The sequence below is a fragment of the Doryrhamphus excisus genome, linkage group LG21 (genome assembly GCF_037039965.1).
Source record: "Doryrhamphus excisus strain RoL-2023G ecotype Guam linkage group LG21, RoL_Dexc_Guam_v1.1, whole genome shotgun sequence".
NCBI lineage: Eukaryota > Metazoa > Chordata > Actinopteri > Syngnathiformes > Syngnathidae > Doryrhamphus > Doryrhamphus excisus.
Genome location: NC_136377.1, coordinates 9,675,697 through 9,696,534, shown reverse-complemented (window position 1 = coordinate 9,696,534; position 20,838 = coordinate 9,675,697). Strand labels below are relative to the sequence as shown.

The window sequence follows — 20,838 nt, the reverse complement described above, 5'->3', positions numbered from 1 at the left end:
TATCGTTAGCATCCAGATATAATCCGTAAATTCTCAACGTTCAGTTCAAGAAAATGTAACAATCAAATGTCTCCACGGATCTTTATGGATGTGTTAATCAAAGGAAAAGGGTAGCCAAACTCACCGTGATTGGCGATTAAATAGCCTTGTTGCTGTCAATCCGGGAATATGTTGTTTTCTTTAATCCATCACAAACGACTCCCACACGCACGATGATGTGTCGCAAACGACATAATCCCGATCATCACCGTGTTGTATTTTTAAAAAAATATTAATCGTTTTATTTTTGTCTTCTTTCCTCCCTTAACAGCGCTAGGGTGTCCCTTTCCCCTTCTTTGTTCTGTAATCCAGTAAAATTGAAACTCATTCGCCTCCTGCTAATCCCATCCCAACGCAACAACACACTCCATTGGCTGTCATTTACATACAGGATTAACAGATCAACCTCTGGGGGTAAAAAAAGAGAAAAGAACAGAAAAGAAAAAGTCCGAGGTGAGTAAAAAAAAAAGTTGTCACGGAGGCGAAAATTCCAAGCGTTTTTCTTCCAATTTATCATATCTGCGGGATCCCTGTAGACCGAGTGCATGTCAACAACATGTGTCAACATGCAAGTAATAATAATACATGATAATACCCGACAAGATCTTAGATAGCTCACCTATTTGAGGCCAGGGCAGCTTCTAATATACTGAAACAAGTGTCATATCTGTTCTTAAAAATTAACCAAAAATGGCACCACGACACACAAAAGTAACACATGACCAAAAATGTCCCAATGCAAAGAATTGATTTTTTGTTCTTTTCATGTAATTTTGGCTGTGACGCATGAGTATAAATTGAAATTAGCTTTTTCATTGAAAATAAATCACAATTGTCCTTTCTGTTGCATAAAAAACAGAAAATAATTTAAAAAATAATTAATTAACATGGCAGCTACACAAAAAGGAATGCAATTGTGACCAAAAAAAGCATAATTGAAAACATGGATTTTAATTCCCACATTTATCATGAAAGGTTTTCTGTATAAAAAAATTGGTCATGCATGGAGACAGACCAAGTGTGTACATTAGTCCCTTGAGACCAAAAATTTCAGATTCATCATGACTGTGACCTTCAGCATTTTGAGGCTGTTCACAGCTGAGATGAGACTCAGCACCTTCAAATCTGAAGCCATGGTTCTCTGTCAGAAAAGATTGGACTACACACTTTGAGTTAGGAGTGAGATTTTGCCCCAGGTGGAGGTATCTTGATCATGAGTGAGGGAAGGCTGGAGGCTGAGATCGGAGGATGAGCACATTGTGTGCAGTATTGACCTAAAGAGCAAGATCTTGAATACATGCGGCCTAAATCAGTTTCCTCCATAGGGTGGCTGGACTCACTCGAAGCGGTAGGGTGACAAGGTTGGTCTTCCAGAAGGAGAAAAGAGTAGAGCTGCTGAACTTTCACATGCAGAGGAGCCACTTGAGGTGGCTCTGGCCAGATGCCTCTTGGATACCTCCCTGTAGGGTGTTCTGTGTATGCCCAGACGGGAGGAGGCCCCTGGGCTCACCTCGGACACGTTGGAGCATTTATGTCTCACAGCTGGCCTGGGAATGCCTTGGGAACCCCAGTGGAACTGGAAGGGGTGGCTAGACACTGGGAAGTCTGGACTTGCCCACTGAGTCTGCTACCTGCATGACCCACATAAGCGGAAGAAACTAGATGGATTGATGGACTTTCAATCAATGTTTGTCCACAAGATGGTGCTACTTTCTTCCCCAAACAGGCATAAAAATAGTTGTCACTTAAACTACAAAATACAGTGCATTTATCTGCATGGGCATATAAAGGGTTGAAATCCTCAACATTGAAATAAAACCCAATTACATATAGAATAGTTTAAGAAGATTGACTCAATTGAAGTAGAGAAAATAAATAGCTCATCATCCGGGTCAAGTGAGTCCATTTTCTGAACGTCTTAAGCATTACAATAGCTAGTTTGTTTGGCAACCAAACCAGTGCATATGGGTCAGTCCTGACATTTGCTAAAACCAACATACCTGGGCGGTGTCAGAAATGTGATCAAATATGCAACATGTAATCCTCATAATGTGACAATGAATAATTTGTCCTAAATATCTGGAGATGATTTACAGTGCATCCGGAAAGTATTCACAGCGCTTCACTTTTTCTACATTTTGTCATGTTACAGCCTCATTCCAAACTGAATTAAATTAATCTCTTACCTCGAAATTCTACACAAAATACTCCATTATGACAATGTGAAAAAAGGTTTTTTTGACATGTTTTGAATTTATTAAAAATAGAAAACAAAAAAATCACATTTACATAAGTATTCACAGCCTTTGCCATGAAGCTCAAAATTGAGCTCAGGTGCATCGTTTTTCCACTGATCATCCTTGAGATCTTTCTACAGCTTAATTGGAGTCCACCTGCAGTAAATTCAGTTGATTGGACATGATTTGGAAATATAATAACTGTCTATATAAGGTCCCACAGTTGACTGTGCATGTCAGAGCACAAACACCAAGCATGAAGTCAAAAGAACTGTCTGTAGACCTGCGAGACAGGATTGTCTTGAGGCACAAATCTGGGGAAGGATACAGAAAAATTTCTGCTGCTTTGAAGGTCCCAATGAGCACAGTGGCCTCCATTATTCGTAAATGGAAGACGTTTGGAACCGCCAGGACTCTTCCTAGAGCTGGCCGGCCTTCTAAACTGAGCCATCGGGGAAGAAGGGCCTTAGTCAGGGAGGTGACCAAGGCCCCGATGGTCACTCTGTCAGAGCTCCAGCGTTCCTCTGTGGAGAGAGGAGAGCCTTCCAGAAGGACAACCATCTCTGCAGCAATCCACCAATCAGGCCTGTATGGTAGAGTGGCCAGACGAAAGCCACTCCTTAGTAACAGGAACATGGCAGCCCGTCTGGAATTTGCCAAAAAGCACCTGAATGACTCTCAGACCATGAGAAACAAAATTCTCTGGTCTGATGAGACAAAGATTGAACTCTTTGGTGTGAATGCCAGGCGCCATGTTTGGAGGAAACCAGGCACTTCTCATCACCAGGCCAATACCATCCCTACAGTGAAGCATGGTGGTGGCAGCATCATGCTGTGGGGATGTTTTTCAGCAGCAGGAACTGGCAGACTAGTCAGGATAGAAGGAAAAATGAATGCAGCAATATATAGAGATATCCTGGATGAAAACCTGCTCCAGAGCGCTCTTGACCTCAGTATATTGGTCATGTACCTTGACCATATAGACAGTAGACATTAGCACACAGCCAAGATCTCAAAAGATTGGCTTCAGAACCACTCCGTGAATGTCCTGGAGTGGCCCAGCCAGAGTCCAGACTTGAATCCAATCGAACATCTCTGGAGAGATCTGAAAATGGCTGTGCACAGACGTCTCCCATCCAACCTGATGGAGTTTGAGACTTATTGCAAAGAAGAATGGGCAAAACTGCCTAAAGATAGGTGTGCTAAACTTGTGGGATCATATTCAAAAAGACTTGAGGCTGTAATTGCTGCCAAAGGTGGATCAACAAAGTATTAAGCAAAGGCTATGAATACTTATGTAAATGTGATTTTTTTGTTTTCCATTTTTAATAAATTCAAAACATGTAAAAAAAAACTTTTTTCACATTGTCATAATGGAGTATTTTGTGTAGAATTTTGAGGTAAGAGATTAATTTAATTCAGTTTGGAATGAGGCTGTAACATGACAAAATGTAGAAAAAGTGAAGCGCTGTGAATACTTTCCGGATGCACTGTATCTGATAATAAGTATATATTTAGCATTATTAAGTATATATTACAGATACAGTATACAGTATACACTTGAACTAAACTCTGGAGCCAATACACTGTACCTAATCATATACAATAAATTACGTTGTTCTTGGGTCCTGGACCTCTCTGGTTGGTTGTCCTTTGTTCTTGTAACCTACTTAGCAGGCGTAGTGCCCAGGTCCTTTAATAGACCCGTGACAGTTGGAAGTCTTTGGTTCGCCCTGACGTTAGGCTCATGGCAACCCCTCCTTGTGGGTTGGCCTACCACCCTAGGTCTCTGGGCTGCTGTTCTATGGTTTCTTCTTGTGGGTGTGGTGGCCAGGACCTGCAGCGGGTCTCTGTGGCAAGTGAGATTTTCCTGATGTTGGGAGTTTGTCAGTGGTTGGCACTTGTGTTAGATTAGGCCCTCTCTGGTCTCTCCCTTTATGGCATTCAGGCTGTCAGCACATAGTAACAACCCTCTTGTGGGGGTGGTGTCCAAGACTTGCAGCAAGTCCCTGTGCTAGGTGACGGACTGTGGTTCATTAGAAGTGGCTGGTAGGTGCACGCCTGTCTTCTTTTGCAGTTCATAGTATTAAGAATAACCCGTGGGTGCAGTGACCAAACTCTGCGGCGGGTCCCTGTGACGGATTAAAGACTGTGGGGGCGGGCCAGTAGTCCTCTTTGTTCCCTCTTGCGGGTATGGTTCCTGGTTCCTGGGCGAGTTTCAGCGAGTGTCTGGAGTGACTCTGGTTCACCTTGGTTGGCTCTTCCTCTTCCTGGGGATGTATCCTCTTGCCAGTAAGGGTCCCCAGATAGTGGCTCGTGGTCCCCCTGCTCAGCAACACTGGTAATGTTCCAGGAACAATGTTCCACAAACAGTGCATAAGAAGTGAGTGAGAGAAAAGTGCGCAAGCACTTGAGCAGGTTGTACATTTTTAATGACTCAATCTCTGACAGGGCGGCACGGCGATCTAGTGGTTAGCACGCAGACCTCACAGCTAGGAGACCAGGGTTCAATTCCCACCCTCGGCCATCTCTGTGTGGAGTTTGCATGTTCTCCCCGTGCATGCGTTTTGTCCGGGTACTCCGGTTTCCTCCCACATTCCAAAAACATGCTAGGTTAATTGGCCACTCCAAATTTGTCCATAGGTATGAATGTGAGTGTGAATGGTTGTTTGTCTATATGTGCCCTGTGATTGGCTGGCGACCAGTCCAGGGTGTACCCCGCCTCTCGCCCGAAGACAGCTGGGATAGGCTCCAGTACCCCCGCGACCCTTGTGAGGAAAAGCGGTAGAAAATGAATGAATGAATCTCTGACAGCAATGTGGCAATAAATCCAGAGAGAGAGAGCAAACCCTCCTGTGGAAAGGTCCTTACAGTACAATTATATCCAAAATGCAGCTTCTGTCATTAATGACTTTTACTCTCATGTCATCTCCCATGTCTCCAACACAAAAAAAAAATCAACCACATGGCCATCAAAACAGGACATGAATGTGAAATGCATCAAGGAAGACTTGGAAGACTTCTGATCCCATATGCTTTTTGCAAATGAAAACTCACTGGTGAAGGAGTAGTAGAGTCTTGGGTCGGTTAACTTGTCACCAGGCTTCTACTTTTGTACCATTGATGCCTAAAACCTGGGACAAATTGTAGCTGGTATTTTAGGGGTGCCAGAAATCAGGTTCCAGAATCAGTATTAGCAGTTCAATTGTAGTTCAAGGATTATAGGGCTATAATGGATAATGTAGTGTAGATTGTACCTTATAGGCTTCAGGGCCTTTGTACTAAAACATACAGATTTTGGTCGTGCATACTTGCATTTTACAGCTTGCTTTTTGGTCCTGGACTTTGGGAAACAATCATATCTTTAAAGGAAAACTGCACTTGATTTGGAATTTTGCCCATCAGTCACAATCCTTATGTGAAACATGACCGCACGTGTCTTATTTCTGCACATTCTAAAGAGAGAAAAACAGCCAGTACAGTGCATCCGGAAAGTATTCACAGCGCTTCACTTTTTCCACATTTTGTCATGTTACAGCCTCATTCCAAACTGTATTAAATTAATCTCTTACCTCAAAATTCTACACAAAGTACTCCATTATGACAATGTGAAAAAGGTTTTTTTTGACTTTTTTTGAATTTATTAAAAATAGAAAACTAAGAAATCACATTTACATAAGTATTCACAGCCTTTGCCATGAAGCTCAAAATTGAGCTCAGGTGCATCTTTTTTCCACTGATCATCCTTGAGATCTTTCTACAGCTTAATTGGAGTCCACCTGCAGTAAATTCAGTTGATTGGACATGATTTGGAAAGGCACACACCTGTCTATATAAGGTCCCACAGTTGACTGTGCATGTCAGAGCACAAACATTGAAGATTGAACTCTTTGGTGTGAATGCCAGGCGCCATGTTTGGAGGAAACCAGGCACTGCTCATCACCAGGCCAATACCATCCCTACAGTGAAGCATGGTGGTGGCAGCATCATGCTGTGGGGATGTTTTTCAGCAGCAGGAACTGGCAGACTAGTCAGGATAGAAGGAAAAATGAATGCAGCAATATATAGAGATATCCTGGATGAAAACCTGCTCCAGAGCGCCCTTGATCTCAGGCTGGGGCGAAGGTTCATTTTTCAGCAGGACAACGACCCGAAGCACACAGCTAAGATCTCAAAAGATTGGCTTCAGAACCACTCCTTGAATGTCCTGGAGTGGCCCAGCCAGAGTCCAGACTTGAATCCGATCGAACATCTCTGGAGAGATCTGAAAATGGCTGTGCACAGACGTCTCCCATCCAACCTGATGGAGCTTGAGACTTATTGCAAAGAAGAATGGGCAAAACTGCCTAAAGATAGGTGTGCTAAACTTGTGGGATCATATTCAAAAAGACTTGAGGCTGTATTTGCTGCCAAAGGTGGATCAACAAAGTATTAAGCAAAGGCTGTGAATACTTATGTAAATGTGATTTTTTTGTTTTCTATTTTTAATAAATTCCAAACATGTCAAAAAAATTTTTTTTCACATTGTCATAATGGAGTATTTTGTGTAGAATTTTGAGGTAAGAGATTAATTTAATACAGTTTGGAACGAGGCTGTAACATGACAAAATGTAGAAAAACTGAAGCGCTGTGAATACTTTCCGGATGCACTGTATGTGGGAGTTAACAAAGCACCTACACATTTCTACTATAAAACCCTAAAAACAGGTCACAAACAATGTTCTATTTACACTGACATTCACATGAATGTGAATATAAACCAAGTAAAACTGATATATTTGGCAGCTACCACAAATGACTACTTTTTTCTCCATGTTTTGTTTCTAGATGGCGAGATGACTGTGTTGTGTCACAATCAATATCATGGTGACTTCCTGGATGGACAGCTAGTCCAGGGCATCTTTTTTGGGTAGGTGGAATAAAGTTCCTTGCCATATACATACATGTATAATATATATATACACATACATATACGCCTTTCCGTAGATGGTAACACTGTATGCAACTCAGTGCAGCAGAACCACATTTAAACCACCAAATCATGCCAGTGTAATGACTCCCCCCCCATCTGCTATGAAGTTTCACTCTACTTGTGGACTCAGCTTCTAAAACCTCTCGGTCATTCTGGGTATATTCAGGTTCAAAAAGATAAGCTTCTGGATCCTTACTCATCCAAAAGTAGTCGGCGGCAGCGGCTCTCACAAAACCTGCTATGGTTGGTAGGAGCAAACAAACATGCGTTAGTTCCTATCATTGGGCAAGTGAAATCAATGCTTTACATATGATCATCATTATACCCGTTACTGCATGGGTACAGTATGTACTGTATATAACACGATAAAACGTTGGAGTTTTTCTTAGAGGGCTTTATGGTTTTGCTTTCTTTAGAATGCACAGAAAAAGGACAAAGACAAGTGTGCTCATGTTTCATATAAGGATTGTGGATGATCGGCACATTTTTAAATAAGTGCAGTTTTCCTTTAAGGGTATCAGTAGCTTGGCACTGGGGTGGTACCCTCAAAGTTTCTGCATTACAATTTGAGAATAGACCTGGAAAAGGTACAGACATTAGCCCTTCAGTTAGCAACGGTCACACAGAGAACTGAAGAACAGCATCACTGCCCACAGTGTGCCGAGTGTTTTAGGGTAACATAGAAATATGTACAGTATTTCTTACATTAACAGGAGTCACTGTTGCCAACATTTCAGTACAAAAAGTAGCTATGATTATTAGCTTATTATTCCTCAGTCGCTCAATGATGTAATCTTTTCATTTGCATATGAGGTTGTAAAATGCTGTAGGAAGAAAGCATAATCTATTAGGAGACAAAATTATTTAGTAAAACCACCTTCATTATGTTGAGAACTGCAAATAAAATTCATTCTTGGTTTGTTCATTTAAAATTGTCCTTGATTTCATCAAAATAAAATCAAATATCATCCAGGGCAGCACCTCTCAAAGTTCTCCCATCACACTTGGAAAATGAGAACTTTTTGAGAACTTGAGAACAGCGGATACCAGAATATGCTGTTTTTGTTCCATGACACTCTTCTACTGAATATACTGTATGTAATAATTCATTTGCACTTTTGAGGAGCCAGGCAACGACATTTCGTTGACAATTTCACTGCCGTGTTTTTGTGCAATGAAGTCTATATATCTATGATGGTTTGTGACTGCTTTTGGGCGGGGTGGACCTGTCAAGAGCATCCGGCGCTGCTGAGTGAAAACACAAAATGCAGAACAATACATGCTTAGTAAGTCGCTAAATTTGGTGCTACTCGCTTTTGCGAAAATGAGGTGGTGAGCTGGAATGTCGCCAGATTTAGCAACAAAATCGCCAAGTTGGCAGCACCGACAGCAGTCCAATAGTCAGCAAGTCTACTTCCAGCATGGGCAACGGCTATTTAAAAAAAGCCATTTAAAAAATGATCTTCAGGAGGCATGGTGGTTTATTCTGTATTATATCGCAAAACTAACAACAATTTTTGTATGCAAACTCACCTAAGGTAAGTAGAAGTTTACCATTTGTAAAAGGTGCTGTCAGCCTCGGTTAGGTACAACATAATGGGTTTGGGGGGGGGGTTGGATGACGGTATGCCATTCTTTTCCTGTTCCAAAGTTGCAAGCCACGCCACACGCAACACAGCATGTGCATTAGTCATGTTTGTTGTCAGTTACAGATGGAAATGTGGCAATGTTTAGATGCTAATGTTAGCTTTCATTGAATGCATATCCTATCATAAACACACAATGACTCCAAATTGTCAGTCGCTTCTCTGAGACTGTTTTGTGCATGTACAAAGTATACGAGACAGCCATGTACGCTAATCATTTTATTCCGGTTGAATGAAAAGCTTTGAATTGTGATAAATATCGGCATTTATTTGTACTGTTGGTTCATTTAAACCACTATTGGTGACATATGGTGGCTCGTGTTATATTTTTGGCTTGAAAAAAGTATCATTTGGAACGGTAGAGGGACAGCACCTTTAATACTCAAAGGACACATTTAGTTTCAAGTATTACTTTAATGTCTCCAATAATACTCGTTAACCTTCATGACTTACCAGTTTTGTGCACTATGCACCATTTGGGACAATGATTGACCACCAAGCCCAGTTCCCTTAATAAGGCATCAGAAGACTTGTGTTGATAACTTCAAAGCTTCAAAAAAAAAAAGTGACTCAGTGGTCATTTTTGTCATCATTGTCCATCTGGTTTTTGGAACTGTCTCTCTTGCAACGCAAAAGATGTTCCTTCGATTGTAGAACACCCAAAAAGTTGCAGGCTTGAGTAGATGTTGACAATAATACTAATAATAACATAAATAATAATAATGATAATAAAAATTATGATATTGATGATGATGCTAATAATATCTCTCAGAGTCCACAAGTCCTCATTTATATTAAAAGTACTTTCATTGGTCCTTGTGACTTGCTAACAGGTGCTTTCTGCCACTTGCAGTTTTGGTAAGAATTTCCTCCTCCTGTATGTCCCAGTTGGATGGCAACCTCCTCAACTTGCATCAGCGTTGCTGTTCCTGAAAAAGACCCCCAAATAAGCCTGTGCATATTCCCATTTATCCATATCATTGTATTCTCGGCTCATTCAATCGATTGCAGCTGGACTGTTAAGGTTGTCTTAGAAGAGCATTCGATCAGGCTTCATCAGTTCATGCTCAAAGACGAGGTGGGTCAAAGACTGGAGCTGTCCCATCTAGTCTGACTGGTGTATGTCCATCCTAGTCTTTGAGCATGAAGAACATTAGAGATGTCCCATCTAGTCTGAGTGGCATATGTCCATCCTTGTCTTTGAGCATGAAGAACATTAGAGATGTCCCATCAAGTCTGAGTGGCATATGTCCAACCTAGTCTTTGAGCAGGAACTGATGAATGCCGCTTAGATGAGAGACAAAACGTCTTTTAAGACAAACTAAACAGTCCAGTTGCGATCAATTAGGGACCCACCAAAAAGATGTCTACAGCATAATCAACTGCTGTCATCATTTTGTCAGCAATTGCAAGAATACATACATCTTGAGTGCTGTTGGGCTCCTGATGATGGATTCCATTGGCTGACTTGGCTCCGTGAATCTGAAAAGACATACTGACTTTAAGGTCAACTCTTTATTGGACTTGGTTTTCCTTTGTGGAACTATCACAATTATCTAAGGATTCCCTCCAGTGGTCACCATGGGTGTTTAAACAACTGCAGAGAGCACCACACGTTTATTTGTAAGGACACGCCAGGATTCGATGTTCAGCACCTTGTTGTCCTGAAACTAATTGTTATATCTGCTATGACTGATGCGGCAAGTGTGTGGGAATCTCTGTGTGAAAGAGGCTAACAATGCAGAGCAGATGGAGGATAACCTTTCATTTGCACTTGCAGCGTAGCTGTAAGACCATGTTAATATGTATTTTGGATCGCTATTAAAAGGAAAACTGCACTTTTCTGGAATTTTTCCCATCATTTATAATCCTCATGTGAAACAGCAACACATATCGATTTTTCCTTTTCTGTGCATTATAACAAGAGAAAATGGGTTAATATGAGCTAGCTAACAATGCGCGTAATTGGCACCTACATATTTCGACTATGAAGCCCTCTAAAAAACCTCTAATCACTTGATACATGCTGTGATCAACAGGTCCATTGATGATAACATGTCAAACTTACAGTATCCTACCATATTTTGATGAACAATAAAACATTACCCAAAGCACATTGATTTAGTCCAGGAGCTTACGCTACTTCCGTCAACAGCAGCACCGTAGATACTAACGCTTTACAATATTGGCCTGCTCTCATTTGGGTCGGCTGTGTTTTCCAGCACAAGACTTGCACTCCAGTCCACAGGTAAAAAAATGCTGAAAGCAAACGGGTCTTCAGAGTTAAACAGAGAGCTAGGTATCAACTATCTGTCTGTGAATGAGGCTGAAACGAGGTGCTAGCGAGGTGTCGTGTAACAATACCACTGTAACTTGGTTAACATACAAAGTCAGTTATGGAAATGACACTTTTTTTCTTTTGTATTTTTTTAGGGATTTTGTGCCAAAATGGTGTGCATTGTTAGCTGGGTCATGCTGACTTTATTTCTCTTGTTAGAATGCACAGCAAATGAAAAAAGAAAAAGAAAAAAGGGATATAATGCAATTTCCCTCTAATTGAATGCTTCATTTCTCCATGCAGCTTTTCACCCCCATACTTTACCGGGCTTTTCTCTGGATGCTTTCCCATGGCTTGCACCAGCTGGTCCACTTGCTGGTTGTGCTCCAGAGCATTTCTCAGGGCTTCTTCTGTGCTCAGCAGCTGCTGCCGGAGGCGGCTGACCTCTGAGTCCAAAGCCGAGGGGTCTAGCATTGAGTGTCGGCGATGGTCGGGGGAGAACCTCTCGCGTCCCTGAAATAAAAATGCATCTCAATACTGCATGAATCTTGATTCCTGACCTTATTAAGAGTTGTTGGACATTCGTAAGCTTCCAAGAGTTTGAAGAAGGCCCATTCCTGTTCCCAGTGCACAAAGCAAGGTCCACTAAACCGTGCATGAATGAGGCTTGAAATGTCTCAAGGGGGCCCTCTGCTGGCCATTTTACATGCTGACACCGCTTTATTCAACAACTTAAACGTCCTTGTCCTCTTACCAACAGCAGCAGTTTTTCCCGCAGTGTCTTGATGTCATCCTGCAGTTTTTGCTCCTTCACCTTCCACTCCGCCTTGCGCACCTCCCGGTTCAGGTCCTTGTCCATTTCTCGCGAGTGGCGACGCGACTCGAGAAGCAAAACCCTCAACTCATTCAGGCTCCTGCATGAATAAAAGAATAATGTGTAATGTGATCAAATGCTGTCGTGGTCCATGTTTTGTCCCCAAAATATGGGTGGATGTTTAAATAAAATATTAATTGTAGACCTCTCTTTCTTCAGTAGATCCTGGCTGATGCTAAGCAGCTGCCCTGAAGCATCATGGGACTTTCTGGTCATGGACTCCAACTCCGCCTCCATTCGCACCTTCTCCCTGGTCAGGGCTTCCGCTTTCCTTTCCCCCATATGGACTTTGCTCTCCAGAGCTGGCATTAAAAGGCAACAAAAGTGAGCACATATATTTTTTTGTAAAGTATCGATCTAGAATTACCTCCAATTTCTGATTTGAGAGCTTCGACCTGTGAGGTGAGAGTGGAAACTTCTTTCTCCCTTTTCAGCAACTTCTCCATGGTTTCTGAAAACAATGAATATGATGAATTCTACTGGAATGGGAGCTCGCTAAGACTTCCAATGCTGGATAGGAATTCTAATGTCTCTATACATGAGGCTACAGTATGTTGTATAGTCGCTGAAAGAGCCATATTGGAGTCTCCTTCTTGGCTGTGACCACAAGGGGAATATTTCATAATAATAATTCAGGGTCAATGAGTTTGCTGCCTAAACTGGCTGTACAATTCAAAACAGGATGTCTGTTCAACAAATAACGTTGCCGGGTTAAACTACCTATGGTTCAAATTATATGGGGTGTGTTCCCCTAACTGGTAAAGTTAGCTTTATGTTTATGCTAAAAGAACAACAGTTCCTATGATGCTTGGAGTCGGGGGGAATGCTGGAGCCAATTCCAGCTGACTTCGGGCAAGAGGCGGGGTACACACTGGACTGGCATGTTGGACTCCTTGAAATGTACTGATTATTCATTCAAATGTACAAAATATAATAACTAGAAAGACAGCCTCAAGTCCAAAAAGTGTCCAGGCAGTCCTATAGTGTCCCCACATCATACCATGTTTGTATTTGCCTTTAGACAGGAGTAAATTAGCTAAAATGCTAACATGCTAAGAGTAAGCATGGTAGCATCTAGCAAGACAGCACCAAGTCCATAAAGTGTTAAGACAGTCCCATAGTGTACTGACATCATGCCATGTGTGTATTTGCCTTTAGGCATGAGTAAATTAGCTTAAATGCTAACATGCTAACGGCTACCATGATAGCACCTAGCAAGATAGCCTCAAGTCCCAAAAGTCTTAAAGCAGTCCCACAGTGTCCCCACATCACGACATGTGTGTATTATCCTTTAGACATGAGTAAATTAGCTTAAATGCTAACATGCTAAAGGCAACCATGCTAGCACCTAGCAAGCCTCAACTACCAAAGAGGTTGAGGCAGTCCCACAGTGTCCCCACATCATGCCATGTCTGCATTTGCCTTTAGTCATAAGTAAAGTAGCTAAAATGCTAACATGTTAACGGCTACAATGCTAGAACCTAGCCAGACAGGCTCAGGTCCCGAAAAGTTTGGGGCAGTCCCACAGTGTCCCCACATCATGCCATGTGTGTATTTGCCTTTAGACATGAGTAAATTAGATAAAATGCTAACATGCTAACAGTCATCATGCTAGCACCTAGCAAGACCGCATCAACTCCCAAAAGTGTCCAGGAAGTCCGATAGTGTCCCCACATCATACCATGTGTGTATTTGCCTTTAGCCATGAGTAAATTAGCTAAAATGGTAACATGCTAACAGTCATCATGCTAACACCTAGCAAGAGTCTCAAGTTTAGAAAGTGCCAAAGTTGTCCTATAACATCCCTACATCATGCCATGTGTGTATATGCCTTTAGACATGAGTAAATTAGCTTAAATGCTAACATGCTAATGGCTACCATGGTAGCACCTAGCAAGATAGCTTCAAGTCCCAAAAGTATTAAAGCAGTCCCACAGTGTCCCCACATCATGACATGTGTGTAGTTGCCTTTAAACATAAGTAAATTATCTTAAATGCTAACATGCTAACAGTCATCGTGCTAGCACCTAGCAAGAAAGCCTCAAGTTTAGAAAGTGCCAAGGTTGTCCTAAAACATCCCTACATCATGCCATGTGTGTATTTGCCTTTATACATGACTAAATTAGCTTAAATGCTAACCTAGCAAGAGGGCCTCAAGTTTAGAAAGTGCCAAGGTTGTCCTATAACCTCCCTGCATCATGCCATGTGCTATTTGCCTTTAGACATGAGTAAATTATCATAAATGCTAACATGTTAACAGCTACTATGCTAGCACCTAGCAAGAGGGCCTCAAGTTTAGAAACTGCCAAGGTTGTCCTATAACCTCCCTGCATCATGCCATGTGTGTATTTGCCTATAGACATGAGTAAATTAGCATAAATGCTAACATGCTATCCATTAGCATGCTAGCACCTAGCAACATAGCATCAAGTCTTGAAAGTTGCCAGGCACTGCTGTGGTGTCTGTACATGTCATGTGTTGTTTTCCAATTGAAAGCAGCACTTGCCTTATCATGGAGTACTAAAGAGCAGAGAGGGTGTGACATGCGGGTCGATACTGACATTGGAGTGAATGGGAGAAATGTCTGCACTCTTCTCGCTTCTAGGGGCCCAGAAGGCAATCCGTACATCTCTCAGACATAAGAGTGACATTTTTGGAAAGGGGACAAGAATTCCTACGTTTAATAAATAGCTAGCTAAAACGGTGTGGCCAGGAAGAGGAGTTGTTTGCAAAACAAAAAAGTTATCTTTTCGCCTCCCCTGCCAGAGTGGAAGTCGGAGTGGGAGACGATGGCCCTGCGCACACCTCCTTCTGACGAAGATAGAGCGAAAACTAAACATCAGACGAAAAAAACTAATTAGCCACAGAGAGAGTTGAGAAGTTTATCTCAAAAATGAGCCGTTAACCACGTTTGTACGTGGCAGTATGGCTGAGCTACAAGGCTGTGAATAGTCTGTAAATTCTCGTTTTTTTTTCTGGCATGTGCGGTTCTAGAAATGGGTGTACCAAATCTTGTGGCCCATTTTTGAACGTTTTGGTTAATAGCGTCGCCATGGTTACATGAACCTCTCCAAAAAATAAACACTGCTGTAGTCCCGAGCATCACGATTCCGGTGGTGTAACATGTGTGGGGGTCCTTCTTGCGGTTTTGGCTGCATTACGCGTACAAAAATGGAAAGATTAAGATATAATAATATTAGCTAAACAGCAATAACAATATGGGCTTGCATGGCTAGGCAAGCCCATAATAACTAACTAATCATATTAGTATGGCATGAGCATTTGAATGTGAAGAGGGTTAGCTTTTTGGTTACATCAGCTACATTTTTTAAATCTTGTGCATTTAAGTGTTACGCAAAAAGGATCAAATCAATAATTATCATTAACTGTTTTGCTTTGGTGAATACTTAAGTAATTACCTTCAATAGTCTGTTTTAACTTCATCTTCTCATCGGAAAGGTGGTTAGCTTCGATCATCTAAGAGAAGATTCACCAAGTGAGTTTGAGCAGTGACACCACATCTCGCTAACGTTTAGGTTTCACGTATCGCTAACATTTGCATCATGGGAGGTGTAGCGGTCAGCCTGGATGGCCTGCAGCTGATTGGCTGTCGCCCTCAGATTCTCCTCCAGTTTTTGGATCTCCTTCTGGCTCTTGCAGTGGGCGTTCTTCAAGGCCTGGTAGTCCAACATCATCTTTTCCGACAGCTCCTGTCTTTCTCTCAGCTCTTGTGTGCTTCTGTCCTGCTTCCTCTGAAGAGTCTCCATCTCTGCCAGCTTCTTCTCTGCTTCCTCTAGCTTTCCAATGGCTTCCTGCAGGGCCTGCTTGCTGCCCTCCTTGGCACCCAAATCAGCCCGGGATGTGAGATTGTTCTCAGCCAGCTGAACTTTAACCTCTTGAAGCCGAGCGCAGAGGTCCTCGTGTTCTTTAGTCAGGATAGCAGCTTCTATCTTATACTTGGCCTTGAGGTTCTCCACCTCCAGTTGGTGCTCCATCTTCAAGCTCTCCAGTGTCGCCCTCAGTTCTTGGACACCCAATTCTTGGCCTGGTGGCGTTGCGTGGTCACTAGTGAAGGAAGCCTTCAGCTCCTCCAAGGATTGCTGGTGTTCGCTCACTAAAGAGTCAAATTTAGCCTGCAGAGGGATGAGAAATTGGTCAGCATCAAAGTAGGGTGGTGCCCAAATGACAATGCCCACAAAAAATGGCACTTTCCACCCATTTTCACAGTTATAAACTTCTGTATAAAAGAAAAATAATCACCCTTGAATGACAAAAGGATGCCTGTAAGAACAAGAATACATTATAAAGGAAATGTATCAATCAACAAACTAAAGATGCAAAAAAAACACAAGACATAAAAATAAGTTTACAACAATCTTGATAGTGTGTAAGAAGGAATATTACAGTCAGTTATTATTCGATAACAATAAAAATAGCATCAGAGCTACTTGGGGCATGTTAAACAGTATTATTAGGAACAGTGCTAAGAAAACAGATTAGCCTCATTATTTTATGGTGGTATTATGATATGAATGAGGTAGTTGGAAAGTTTAACAATTACAGTAAAGTCTCGTTATATCAATATTGTCGGGAGTCTGAAAAAATATCGATATAACCGGACTGTCGATATATCCGATCCTGCGCCGAACTGCATTAAAAGTGGGCAATAATGCACTCGACATTGTTCTATAGTATAGAACTATAGTATAGAACAATGTAACAGAAGAACCAACTGACATAGCATACACACCTATTCCAACGAAGACACAAGCGTACAAATACATGTATTTAATTGTGTTGTATTCAGATATCTTTTTATCGCTTGCAATAATCACTGTTTTTCATATGTACATGCTGGCGTTCGTGGTTTCTCTCGTGTGTATAGAATCTATACACACGAGAGAAACCACAAACGCAGTTGGTTCTTCTGTTGCAGGCATGTGTTTGGCCAGGTATGTGGGGCGGGTTGAGCATGACCTGTGAACCAGGAAGTGCGGGAATCGGTGTGTGTGCTGTGCTCTGGTGGTGGAAGTGTGAAAAATAAAGTTGACTGGAAGCAGCCGTTCGCCGTGTTCTTTTTTGGTATTGAAATCCTTAAGCAAAGATTGATTTAAGCTGCTTTTGTATCGATATAAGCAGACCAAATTGGCTGGCGGGAGATGAAAAGGGCATCGTAGTAACTGGATTATCATAATAACCGGGTATCGTACTAACGGAACTAATTATATCATAAAAGACTAGAAATTTGCCGGGAAATGAAAATAGTATCGTAATAAGCAGTACTTCGATATAACCGATATCGATATAACGAGACTTTACTGTACTTTGTAAATATTGGACCAAAAGAAAAAATTCCAACATTTTGACCAATGGAGGAAAAGAAGGAAACCATAGAAAGGAATCCTAATTCCATGTTTCTCACTGCAGTGACAAATAGGGAAATTACTGATACTGCCAATAATTGTTAACAAAAACTCATTGTAATGGAAAGAATAATTAGGGTTGTCAGTGGGATTGTAGAACCAGTGACCTGACCTTAATAACTTTTAATTTCAGACTGGAAAATTTCCCCATAAAATGAAAAGAAGCTAAAGTAGTTCACATTTTTAAACATGGAGACAAACATCAATTTACAAACTATCTACCAGTTTCCTTACTACCACAATTTTCTAAAGTTATACTACTGCCTACTTTGTTCTGAGGAAAGCACACAAGAGCTAATTAAAACAGTCACAGATGAAATGGCTATATTAAAAAGATGGTTTGATAAAAACAGATTATTTCTAGTAAAATACTAAAATAATGCTTTTTTGTAACAACAGAAATGTCTGAGCAAATACAATTACACAGCGTAAATATTGAAAGGGTGGACAAAATAAAATTTGGGGGGCTCGTAATAGATAGAAAAGCCGGAAATCTCATATGAACAACATACAACATAAAGTGGCAAGAAAAATTTCAATATTGAATGAAGCAAAATTTGTTCTGATTAAAGCATAAGGTGGGCTGCATGGCGGGCGAGTGGTTAGCGTGCAGACCTCACAGCTAGGAGACCCGAGTTCAATCCCACCCTCGGCTATCTCTGTGTGGAGTTTGCATGTTCTCCCTGTGCATGCGTGGGTTTTCTCCGATTTCTCCTCCCACATTCCAAAAACATGCTATAATTGGTGACTCCAAATTGTCCATGGCCCATATGTGCCCTGTGATTGGCTGGTGTACCCCGCCTCTCACCCGCAGACAGCTGGCATAGGCTCCAGCACCCCCGCGACCCTCGTGAGGATAAGCGGTAGAAAATGAATGAATTAATAAAGCACAAGGCCTTTAACATGTACAAATTGCGGGCAGCTGTACATGTATGCAGTACATTCGGGATGTCCGATTTGGCGTCAGATTTGACTTGCCACTTTGACAACCAGCTTTGAAGCGCATTATGCAATACCATGTTGGTGTGTGGTTGGTGTGAGTTACAAACGTGATACGTTGAACGTGATACGGCATACTACCCAATCTTCCAAAACACCGCTGATCGGAACCGATCCTGAAAATCCCTACTGTACCTGTATTATCACAATAAAATATTTAAGCTATCTATGTAAGTCGACTCAGACTTCCCAGCTTCCGCATGGATCACATGGTGTAAGATTACCTTCCAGGTGTCCATCATGTCCATGTTTTCCTTGGTGGCTTGCTGCACTTTCAGTCTCAGCTCGCCAATCTCCTGGTTTTGTTTCTCTACCACTGCCTTGAGCCCGTCGATCTGCTGCTGGCTCGCCGCTAGCGCCGTCTTCTCTTTAAGCTCGCCGTTCTCTCCGTCAAGCTGGAGGCGTGTGAGGGCTGCCTCCGGCTGGGGTCGCAGCTGAACCTGGAGGGTCTTAATCTCTGCTCTGGTGTGGCTGAGCTCCTGCTCCAGCTCCATGATGCGACTCTGCTCCTCCACCGTGGTTTGCTGACAAGAATCGAATATTCCAACGTTACGACAGGAGCACAAAATCATATTATGTGACTGCGAAAGACATGTATTAGAAATAATATGAGATATTCAATAAGATTCTGGTAAATGCAGCTTAGAAATCAGTTGCTAAATATTTGTGCATATCAGTGAATGTGTGAAGAAATGGAAGACCAGATGCAAGCACAGCCATTCTTAGATCATCTAGAAGCAGCCAAGCAATTATTGCAATGAAAGCAAACAAGAAGGAGGACCCATTGCACCACCAAACCTTTTTAAGTGCTCGCTTGATTTATTGAGGATGTGGGCAGTCTGTGTGCATCTGAGTTCCATTAAAACTCAAGAAATCAAGTCAACTCAGCAAGCCCAAACTTGCTGCTTATTTTGTTTGGGTCACCTTGGTTCTCCGACCCAAGCTCATGGATTCTGCATCATGCCTGCATCTTCCCTGTTGGCAGAAGCACACTTACATACTGAACCTTAAAGGTGTTTTTAATTAACCAGCAAGGTAGATCCAGCAGATGGTGCTGAGATGACAAAAGCCTGCCCCAAAATAATAATGCGCATAATTTAAAAGACAGTCGAAAAGTTGTTGCATGAGCAAAAACAGCTATTGCTTGCACATTGACTTTGGCCAGAAACATAACAGATTTTTTTGTGCGTATTTTTATTTTCATTCTTCTGTGTTCATATTATATTTCATATTCTGAGCTGCTGCTGCAGTTTTATTGTACATCTTGACTACAATGACTTTCATACATGTGCAAATCTTCCGGTGGACAGCAGTGTACAGAAAATAAATACAACCGAAACGTTGGTGTTTGAACCAAGCCTCCTCCATATGTCCAATGGTTGATGAGCAGCCAACTAAAAATGTTATTTCAAATTTTAACCTTGTAGAAGAAACACTATTTGAGAAACACTGCTGAGAAAACAGAACAGTGGCCATGACTTATTGATTTATGTTGATTCTTTTTGTCGGGCTAGCCCCTCAGATTTTGCCTTGTTCTATTCACTATTAACTATTCAAGTGGAAGCAGATGATCTTAAAGGGGAAACACACATTTTTATTTAATTTTGTACATCATTCACAATCCTTATTTGAAACATGAACACATATTTCTTTCCTTTTTCTGTGCATTATGTGGGGAAACAAGTTCATATGAGCTAGCTAACAATGCATGTCATTGGGACACAGCTATTTTGATGCTTAAACCCGAACAAAAAAATGCTAACAGTGTTTCCATTTCCATTACTGACCTGTACATTAACCGAGCTACAGTGATATTGTTATTGTAGCAGCTAACACAAAATACTATATTTCTGGCAAAATAACACAACTCGTTGTGAGTTATATCTAAGTGTCACTCACAATGCCTCAAGCTACTCCCCAGTAATGCTACCTAATGGTGCCTGCTACGGTGTTGTTAGTACCGAGCCGATGCCGGTACCGATTTTTTGCCATCACCCTTAGCCGATGTTTGCTGAATGAAAGTCTTCCAAACACCATGGGACTGAATTGCCAAGGTTGCCATTAAAGCGGTGTTGGTAACAGCTGTACATATTAGCCTCCAACTACATCAACAGCTCCCTAATTCCAACGGTAGGCACTTTTAAAGATGAAGCATTCAGCAGCATTCCTGCTTTTCACACCCACAAACTAAACTATATTTTCAAGCACGTATATTGCATGCACTTGGCGTTCATGTTTCCTATTTCAAAGCAGGTGGCAATATTTCAACTAAGTTTAACTGTTAGAGGATAATTCAAAGTTGAAAACATACCCTTGTTGGGATTCACCTCTCTTGCAGTGTGGGAGGGGTACCGCGACTGCGTGTGTTGC

The 20,838-nt window shown here is 41.7% G+C and overlaps 2 protein-coding genes across 7 annotated transcripts in view; both read right to left on the bottom strand.

Moving 5' to 3' along the window:
• Nucleotides 1–657, bottom strand: part of gtf2ird1 (GTF2I repeat domain containing 1) — a 35,602-nt gene extending 34,945 nt beyond the window's left edge. For all 4 annotated transcript variants that reach the window (XM_058088319.2, XM_078787984.1, XM_058088318.2 and 1 more), the window contains exon 1: nt 125–657. The gene's annotated coding sequence lies outside the window, so the exon portion shown is untranslated. The remainder of the gene's footprint in view (nt 1–124) is intronic.
• A 3,144-nt stretch (nt 658–3,801) lies between these two features.
• Nucleotides 3,802–20,838, bottom strand: part of clip2 (CAP-GLY domain containing linker protein 2) — a 49,658-nt gene continuing 32,621 nt past the window's right edge. Inside the window, exons 9-19 of one of the 3 annotated variants that reach the window (XR_009132169.2) lie at nt 19,393–19,443; nt 18,693–18,992; nt 15,601–16,179; nt 15,466–15,523; nt 12,414–12,497; nt 12,192–12,348; nt 11,927–12,086; nt 11,497–11,685; nt 10,317–10,376; nt 8,782–9,823; nt 3,802–4,614 (exon numbers count right to left, since the gene is read on the bottom strand). Coding sequence is in view for 2 of the 3 variants with exons in the window: in XM_058088321.2 (XP_057944304.2) it covers nt 9,809–9,823; nt 10,317–10,376; nt 11,497–11,685; nt 11,927–12,086; nt 12,192–12,348; nt 12,414–12,497; nt 15,466–15,523; nt 15,601–16,179; nt 18,693–18,992; nt 19,393–19,443 (1,653 nt within the window). In the remaining variant the exon portion in view is untranslated. Of the gene's footprint in view, nt 4,615–6,933; nt 9,824–10,316; nt 10,377–11,496; nt 11,686–11,926; nt 12,087–12,191; nt 12,349–12,413; nt 12,498–15,465; nt 15,524–15,600; nt 16,180–18,692; nt 18,993–19,392; nt 19,444–20,838 lie in introns of those variants that run through there. The other 2 variants (XM_058088321.2, XM_058088322.2) reach the window with 2 other exon arrangements.